At 30.4% G+C, this 9,836-nt stretch overlaps 1 protein-coding gene across 1 annotated transcript; it reads left to right on the forward strand.

Annotated features, from left to right (window-relative positions):
* The first annotated feature begins 3,122 nt into the window (after positions 1 to 3,122).
* On the forward strand, positions 3,123 to 9,567 carry LOC131594358 (LEAF RUST 10 DISEASE-RESISTANCE LOCUS RECEPTOR-LIKE PROTEIN KINASE-like 1.2). The gene is made up of 5 exons (XM_058866464.1): positions 3,123 to 3,635; positions 5,845 to 6,669; positions 6,769 to 6,801; positions 6,900 to 7,148; positions 7,378 to 9,567. The coding sequence occupies exons 2-5, from the start codon at positions 5,880 to 5,882 to the stop codon at positions 8,226 to 8,228; spliced, it is 1,923 nt and encodes a 640-aa protein (XP_058722447.1). The 5' UTR covers positions 3,123 to 3,635; positions 5,845 to 5,879; the 3' UTR covers positions 8,229 to 9,567.
* The last annotated feature ends 269 nt before the right edge of the window (positions 9,568 to 9,836 follow it).

Consider the following 9,836-nt stretch of genomic DNA (forward strand, 5'->3'; position numbering starts at 1 on the left):
CCGAACCGTTGTTCAGCATAAAAATCATCCAAACCAAACGCGGTTTTTGCGGTTTTCAGTTTACATTGGTTCGGTTTGCGGTTTTCCTTTTGAATTGGTTTGGATACGATCACCCCTAGCTATGAGATTATGCATATCTCTTTAATTATTTTTTATCTCAACTAAAACTAACCAATATAACTAAGCAAAAATTTCAATATTAAAAAAAAAATTAAAAAACAAGTCTCTTTGAGCTTGCGGCAGTTTCAATATTAAAAAAGAAAATGTCTTTATTCACCTCCTTATGGGGGTCACCCCAGCGAAAACCCCATAATGCCCCTGCTTCAGAGATTTATCTCTATAGTAATTTTTTTTAGATTTTTTTAGACTTCGGAGATATATCTCCGAAAATATCCCAAAAATTGAGATTTTGATTAATTCGGAGATGCATCTCTGAAAAAACAAAAAAAAAATTAAAAATCCCAAAAATTAAAAATTTAGGGATATTAATTAATTCACATATCTTAAATTTGATATAATTTATGAGTAATGAATAATAATAATTATATATTTTGATATAATTTATGAATTATGAATAATAATTATTATATATTTCTATTCTGATTCATATTCTAAAATTAAAAATAATTTTAATTAAAAAAATTAAAAATAATTCCAATTATTAAAATGTAGTTATGAATAATTTCAATTCATGTTTCTACGGTTGATAATAATATTGAAAGAGATAATAATAATAATAATAATAATAATAATAATAATAATAATAAGGCTTAAATGCAATTTTGGTCCCTGTAAGTTAGCGAGTTTTATATTTTCGTCCTTGTAAGTTAATTTTTTTTTTGTTTGAGTCCCTATATCTTAATTTTTGCTCGAGGTTTAGTCCTTAAAGCCAAAATTCGTAGGAAAATCTACAGGTTAGCTGAGGATTTTCATGTGAAATTTCCTGCGGATTTTGATTTTAGGGACTAAAACGAACACGGAAGTGAAATATAGGGACTCGAACAAAAAAAAACTTACAGGACGAAAATCAAAAACTCGCTAACTTACAGGGACAAAAAATGTATAAGCCTAATAATAATAATAATAAATTATTTTTCATAATGAATTATGATGAAAAAAAGTTATTTTTCATAATTAAAAATAAATTATAATTTTTCATTTAGTTTAAAAAAATTAAAAAAAGATTTAGACTTAATTTTATTTAATGAATAAATTTTATATTTAATTCTATATAATTCAAATTTTATTATGAAATTAAAATGTTTTTAATTTATAAAAATTAGTAAAATAATTTTTAATTTTAAAATTGTTTTGGAAAATTTGATTCACCTTCATTTTATACCTATTAATTATATTGATTCACCTTGATTTTAATTTTTTTAATTTTTTAATAATTATTGAATTCTTTCGATAAGTGTATATCCGAAACATTCCAAGACCAATTTGGTATTGGAATATTTCGGATATGCATCTCCGAAGACACCCCTCCCAAAAAAATGGTATTATCGAAAATGTATCTCCGAAAACACATTTTTTTCGTGGTTTCGGAAGTGCATTTCCGAAATAAGACAAATTTTTAAATAAAATAGGCATTTCGGAAATGCATTTCCGAAGTTAGGAGTATTTTGAGTTTTTCGGCAGAGATGACTAAGAAGACACGAGGGTGGATAAAGAAATTTCTTTAAAAAATTACAAATTATAAGTGGATCTTTTTACTATTAGATCGTTATATGAGTATACATGGTATTGAATATCAACATAATGTAACGTTCACATAATATAATGACAATAAAGGAGTATAATCTATTTGACATTTTAATTTAGATATAAGCATGTCATTTGGGCCAACAGTGTGTAATTACACGTGAATTTGGAGTGCTAAGGGAACTAAAAATTAAGTGTTTGTAACAGAAAACAAAAACATATTATTGAAGCTACCTAGGAAACATTCATAGAGATTTAGTTGGAGGGTAACACGTTATGTTTATATAAAAGGTTAGCTATTCCCAAGATGAAATGGTTGGAGTAATTTAATTTGTACCATAGTTTTTACATTGAAGTGTTAAATTTAATTTGTACCATGGTTTTTACAAGAAGTGTTAATTTAATTTGACAGTTTTTGTAGTGCGTTGACTAGGGTTGTTAATGGGTCGGTTTGGGTTGAATTTAGCTAAAACCATAACCCAACCCATACATGGTATACTGGCTTGGGTGAAGAAAAATAACCATCAACAATATCATTGGGTTGATTTGGTAAAACCACAAATTTATGGGTTGGATTGGGTTGGGTAATGGGTTACCAAATATTATTTTCCTTATATAATTATTAGTGATATGTTAAATTTTTTCTTAAAAATAGTTTAACATATTACTACTGTTTTTTTAAACATCAAATATCAAAATATATAATGAAATTTATCATAAACATATATTTGTAAAAACCAAAGCTACATTACCGTAAAACCTAGAAATGCATAAAATACTTGCAATTTATTAGAATTAACATCAAAATAATCAAAAGGTGGCATCCTAAATAAGTTAAAATCATTACTTACTAAATAAAAGATGTTCAAAAAGTTGAAATTCAAGCAAGCAAAATTAAAAACATCAAAATCACCACTTGTCAAATTACAAAAAAGAGAAAAAATATAGTCACTCAATAATCCATGGGTTTTGTGGGTTGGGTGTGGGTTTACCCATAACCCAATTATTTTGAATGGGTTTTTATTTTTGAAAACCGTATTCACCCAATAACCCAACGCAACCCACTTTTTTAGATCGGTTTGGGTGGGTTTTACTGGATTTATTGAGTTTACCCAACCCATGAACACCCCTAGTGTTGATAGGTTCATTTTCTTCACAAATGTAAGCTATGGGCAACCTATATGTACTTGTGTTTACAGTGTTTGAAAGGTCAACCCGCCTGAACAAATATATGCAGTATATCATGTAAGTGCTGCACATGTGGTGTCAATCATTATTTTCTATGATGCAGATTTATTTTCTATGAAAGCATCTAGGTAATGCACATGTGGTGTCAATCATTATTTTCTATGGGCAGTTCTGTGGTGTCAATCATTATTTTCTATGGGCAGTTCAGTATATGTATATATATTCCAAAACAGTGTGATCCATTCAATGTGACGAAAATTCAAACCAACCATTATGCTTACATCAGTTCAAAGTACACAGTCATGGAAAAATGCATACAGGGGCATATAGAGGAGGATATTCCAATCACATATAGAGTAATATTATTGCTGTCCAGATGACCAAGCATAACACTCCAATGTTGCTGCCCTACCATGTCCTTTGCTATCCAAGAATTGCCTAAAATGGCACAACAATAAAATTGCATCAGATAGTGGTACAGCAGTAACACATTCATAAAAGGAGAGAGGAGAATGCAAATTTTTCAAAAGAAAAAAGAAACACTTACCTTATCTTCATCTCATATCTAAAACAGCGACATCAACATTCACCCCTTCGATTTCTTTGTGACAGCTTCACTTTTTCCTTAAACCACCATCTTCATCTAACAAATATTCACCAACACCTCGCCGGATACCTCACCAGACAAACACGTGCAGCCGTCGGTACCGTTCTCGCAGATCCTCCCTCAAGTTTCATTCTGGGTAACTTTTCTTTGCTTTCCATTAATTATTTCTTGTGTTTGTCTCTTAGTATTTTAGTATTTCATTTGAGTTATGGTTGTTCATGAAGGATTAGAGATTTCTTTAAAGAATAATGTTTAGGCTTTTATTTGTTCTGTGCCTATTTTACTTTGAAACTTTGAAAAAGCTGAGACTGAAACCGGCAATTTTAAACCAAACTATGGAAAATTCGTTAGTCTAATATGAGAAGTAAGCTTTATGTATAATGTTTATAGATAAGTAAGTTTTAGATTTTCTGGCATACACAAATTTTCCAGAATACTTAATAATATGAGATTATGATATCATTAAAAAATAATTAAGTATTTTATAATTCATTACTCACAATAAAAAGTGAAAATAGTAATTTTTATTACGTTCACTAAAATAAACTATTATTTTAAGTAGGCATAGAGTTTAAATTAAAACTAGCGATTTGCAATTTGGAAAATTTTAAGAAGAAAAGGGTAAAAAGTTTAAATAAGTCAAAACAGGTTTATAAATTTAAATTAAGTCAACTGAGTTTTAAGAGTTTTGGTTAAGTTTAGATATATGATTCAGTTTATAAACTATTGTTGAGTATTGTAAATAATGTTTACTAAAAATTGAAGTTTGTTAGAATATAAATGAAATGTCAATTTTATAAATTAGGTATTGTAAATAATGTTTACTAAAAATTGATGGAGAAGTTTCATATTATAGAATTGAAAAATATTTTTATAAAACAAAAGGAAAACCTTGAAAAGGTGCCTTATTCTAGTTTACTTCCATGACTTTCCAACTTTTAATTGGTCGGATTATATTACAATAATACTATCCTTTAAACCATTTTTCCACCATGTGTCCAACATACAAACATTATAAGAAAACAACATGAAAAAGAATCTGAGTCCGAAATTTCTTAATAAACATTTAGTTCTGTCTTTTGAAAAGGAATGGTGCTAGTATAAGATGCTCTTATTTTATGTTTGGAGTTAATAATAACTATAAGACCACCGTACGTAGTATAAAATCCAAGAGCATAAAAAACAAAAGTCCTATTAATACAAACCAATAAAATATATACTAAACTATACTCTAAGAATAATGCAATGAGATAGAAGACTTGTGCCAAAGTTGGCTTATTCTTCATTTCTCAAATTAGGCAAGCAACAAAACAGAAGATAATGCATGGCTTACTAACACAAAATGATAATATAAATAAACAACTAACTAGGCATAAGGTTGGCAACAAAAAAATAGAAGAAATCTGTTCAAACTCCCCTCTCAATATACTAGAAAACACCACAAACTATTGCTCATATCGGCCACGCAAGGATCTACCCAGTAAGTTACTTTTATCACTTCTGTTCTCTACGTTCAATCAACATGTTAACATTCTTTCACTTATTTTTTGAGACCAATGCAATACCTATAACTTACCGTTTCTTCTTTCTCAATTTTTCTCCAATTGTCTCACTCTTTTTGATAAGTCATCTTTCAAACGTTACATGACACAATCCACTTTTGTCATAATGATTTGAAAATTTTAATTTTTAATTATAGCTCTGGCACCAAATTAATAACAAGCTTTGAATCATTAAATAAAAGTGTTTTAGACATACAAAGACACAATGGTATCACATGTAATTTTAAAACCAGCTGTTGAATATTTTCTATATTTTCTTAGGAGATACATTACTAAATATTACTATAAATACCTAACATTGAATGATATGTTATATTGATGTTTACATTGGGTAGATAGAGGCAAAACTTTGATAATCGAATTTTTTGTAGATTAAAAGAGATTATGAATGATTATTAACCTCTACATAATAAATCTGAAAAAAAAAACCTTAAATTCTTAACAAATCTCATTTTTCATTCGTTTTAGGCTATTAAACTTCTTTGTGGATGTTAGAGTTTTCATTCGTTTTAGAATGATAATCTCAATCTAAAAATCAATTCATAGCAATTGGCATTCATGTATATAAGATTTTAAATTAACTTTACGAACTTGTCGATTAGAGAAAGAGAAAGTTTCATTTTAAACTATGTGAATTTTAAACTCTAGGCTGAATAATTTAAGTGTCATTATTTTTATAAGTATAAAAGAATATGACTTGGACAACTGCATTCTTTTCAATATTTGAGTAACTTAAATCATCCTATTTCTTGTAGTATATTAACAAATATAATTCAATTTCAGGTTGTTTGCCGCACGTTCTGATTACCAGAATTATTATGGAAAAATACCATTATCAAATATCATTACCATTTTCTTTCATCACTAGCAATTTTATATTTCTCTCACTTTTCTTTAGCCAATTTCACGTTACCGCAGATGAGATGTACACATCTTGTGCACCTTTTAACTGTGGTAATTTCATTAATATAAGCTATCCTTTTTGGAACTTTAACACCCAACCTAGCTATTGTGGACACCCAAAATTTATGCTTGACTGTCAAAATGGAAGCTTGACTATAGAAATTAAGTCACAAAAGTTTCACATCCTTCATATGGATCAAGCCTCTCAAATTTTGAGGATTGCAAGAGAAGATATGTGGAATTTGGTTGCCGGTGAAAGACGTCTTTGTCCCAAACATTATACTAATGTGGATATAGATTTTCATTTGTTCAATTACACCTCCAACAATGAAATCTATACTATATTGTACGAGTGTGGTCCTCTTCCAGATTCATACTATTCTCTCGCAAATCAAAATATTTTTGAAGTAACGACTTGTTTTATAGAGGGGATTCTTCATACTGAATACATAGTATCAAGTGACAAATTGGCTGATTTTGGTGTTATGAAGTGTAAGAATAGTACCACAGTTCGTGGAAAAAGGAATTATTTGAAAAACAACTCAACAGTTACAAGGAATGTTTTAGAGGAAGGATTTGAAGTGAGATGGAATGTTGTGGGAGATGACACGTGCCATAATTGCATAAAGCGTGGAGGGAGATGTATATACAAAAGAGTAGAAAAGGCAGTATTGTGTCTCTCAAAGGAATCTATAATATCAAAAGGTCTGTCAAATACAATTCTTCTTAAATTTTGAAATACGAAATTATATTTGAACTATCACAATGCTAACAGATATTTGCTTTCATAACTAAATAATGCAGGAACATGGAGTTGGAAAACGAAACTCACTGTTGGTAATAAGTTCAATTTTCTTATGTATTTCATCATTTTTTTCATGTAGATATTTCTTATACACAATATAATTACTTATACTTCCTATTATTTTTTAAAGGTGTTATTTCTTCTATGTTGGCAACACTTGTTATCGCTTCCATATGCATTTATAGGCGCCGCAATAATAATAGTTCTGCTGAGTCCTATATAGACTCTCCTAGCATCTCCCAACAACTAACTGAACGGATTAGCAAAAGTCAAAACTATGGAGTTGAACATTTTATCTTTGATGATCTTAATGTGGCCACGGAACACTTTAGTGTTGACAACAGACTAGGAGATGGAGGCAGTGGAGAAGTATTTCGTGGTAAAATATAGCACTTTTGTATTCGAAATATAGTCCTTATGTCTAATTGTCATTGCAGTCATTGCCTTCACACATTGATCGTGATTAAACAGTTTAAACAGTTGAGACTCTAAATTTGAATATGATAATTCATGATGTTGGTTGTCTGGCCTCTATGTAACAACTTACATAAACTGCCTGCAATTTTAGTAGTCCTAACAAATATTTTCTATGATTTGATTATTTTTAGGAAAACTACCTGACGGGCGCGAAGTGGCGGTGAAAAGACTTTTTGACACCGGAAATAAACAAGACCTATTTCTCAATGAAATAAAAATTCTAGCAAAGGTTAAGCATGACAATCTTGTATTGTTGTATGGTTGCACATCACTAAAAAGCCGCGAACCTATGGTTGTCTACGAGTATGTTTCCAATGGAACTTTGCATGAACTTCTTCATGGCGACCAAACTACATCTAAAAAACTTCCTTGGGATACTAGGATGAGGATTGCTGTGGAGACTGCAGATGCATTGAAGTATCTTCACACTTATAAAGTCGTCCATAGAGATGTTAAAACTAGTAACATTCTGTTAACTGCCGATTGTCATGTCAAAGTAGCAGATTTTGGACTCTCGCGCATTTTTCTAGTTGATGAAAGTCGTGTTTTAACAACTGCACAAGGGACTCCAGGCTGTGTAGACCCCGAGTACCAAAATACTAATGTGCTTACTTATAAAAGTGATGTTTTTAGTTTTGGAGTGGTGTTGATGGAACTAATAACATGTTTGTGTGCTTATGATGATATCTCCAGAAAGGGCGATGATATCTTTCTGTACAAAATGGCTGTGGACAGAATTCAAAATCATGCTTTGACTGATATTGTGGACAGTACTCTCAATTTTAATTCAGATTCCAAAGAAAATCAAATGATCAATGGTGTTGCCGATTTAGCAGTTTCATGTCTCCAAATTTCCAGTGATAGACCAACCATGGCAAAAGTGTTCGAATCCTTGCTGAAAATTCAACGCGTGAATGAACTCCATCCTGAAGCTGCTAGTAGTTCTAACCCAGGTGATGAAATAAAGTTACTTAATATATAATGATCAAGATTCACTATTCCCAAGTTAAAATATTGTGAACTACTTGAAAGCAATAAAATGCTAGTGTATAGAGTTAGCTATAAAACTCTAGTTCTGTTACTATTTAATTATAGTAGATTGTTGGATAGTTAGCTTATTTCATTAGTTTAGAAAACTTTATGCAGGGATTGATCCCATTGTATCATTTGGTCCAGTTTTATTATGAATGAGAATTACAAAGTGTTATATCAATTGTCATATTTGCAACATTCAATCTTACTGCCGTGAGTATACACAAAGAGGCAATTCTTTAAGAACTGTTATGTACACATCAAAAATTTAGGAATGTTTGATGTTCATATGTTTGTAAAGCTTGAGTTTTCTCATATGTCTCTGCATACACAGGCACACATCTTTGTTCTTCTTTTGTATCTTTAAAATTGTGTAATGCTCTAGATTATCATGAACTTGATCAGGTGTTGTGTGAAGCTACTCAATGATTTTCCCGAAGGTAAGCACTTTTCAATATACTAAATGTAAAATTAACTGCAATCTATTAATCTGTTACAGGTTTTTGTTCCAACTTTTGTTTATTCAGACCATTTTGCAGTTTTCATAGAAAGTCATGATTCATAGAAAGTTGTTGGCATAGATGAGTTCCAAGATGCTAGTGTGATGCAATACAAGTTTCTAAAAATTCTTGCATCCCATCGTAAAGTAAAAATTATTGGTGACAATGATAGGTCTTAATATTTCTTCATAAATCCCTAATGAATGAGATGGCTGGATAGATAGATATCTTTGTTGTTTTTCTCTTAAGTATCTTGCCATCAGTTTAGTGACTATAATTTATTTGATTCTTTCTTCATGTTTTCTTTCCTTTTAGCATGCGTGCTACTTCCTATTAGTGGGTTTAAAGGACATTGTTTCTCCATATACACAAGGGTTTGTTTAAGTAGCTATTGATTCTCCTTTTTAATTGCTTACAAACAGATGTTTCTTATCAAATATAAATTTCTAACTACTTGGTTATAGAGACCAGCTACGCTATCAACTTCCGTAACTATAGTTTTTATATTATACTATCTCTAGCATTACCATTCGGAAGAGCCTTACGAGTCAATATATTCCGGAAATACAATTACGGGTCACTCCCATAACTTCAAATCTGGAATATTTTTGCTAAACTGTAGTTTGTAGTTGGGGTGATTCCGAATATACAACTACGGATCCCTCCCGTAAATATATTTCTGATTAGTTCTTTGCTCTGCCTATCAAATGCTGCGGTGCCTTAGAAAAGCATAGGTGTGATAAGAAATTTCCCATTTTTAATTAATAGTTACGAAGTCGGTTGATGGTATATTTGGATTAGAAAAGACTCAAATCAGGTGTTATGTAAAAATGTGTTTTATTTTTACACAATTATTTTTTCTAGAGGCGAGAATCTTTGATAAAAAAAAAGTGACTTCTAGTGAGGTACAGCTTGATTAAGTAGTCCATATTTTAAGAAAAACTTGGCGTGCCTTAGAAAAGCATAGGTGAGGTACAGCTTGATTAAGTAGTCCATATTTTAAGAAAAACTTGGCGTTTTCCAAAAACAGAAGGTTCTGCAAAATATGGAGATGGGTG

The sequence above is a fragment of the Vicia villosa genome, linkage group LG4 (genome assembly GCF_029867415.1).
Source record: "Vicia villosa cultivar HV-30 ecotype Madison, WI linkage group LG4, Vvil1.0, whole genome shotgun sequence".
NCBI lineage: Eukaryota > Viridiplantae > Streptophyta > Magnoliopsida > Fabales > Fabaceae > Vicia > Vicia villosa.

What these genes read in the sequence shown, in the direction of transcription:
- LOC131594358 (XM_058866464.1), top strand. Translation starts at nt 5,880, where the DNA reads ATGGAAAAATACCATTATCAAATATCATTACCATTTTCTTTCATCACT. An exon ending in GGAATCTATAATATCAAAAG is followed by an intron (nt 6,670 to 6,768) that starts GTCTGTCAAATA and finishes TAAATAATGCAG; the next exon opens with GAACATGGAGTTGGAAAACG. An exon ending in GAAAACGAAACTCACTGTTG is followed by an intron (nt 6,802 to 6,899) that starts GTAATAAGTTCA and finishes TATTTTTTAAAG; the next exon opens with GTGTTATTTCTTCTATGTTG.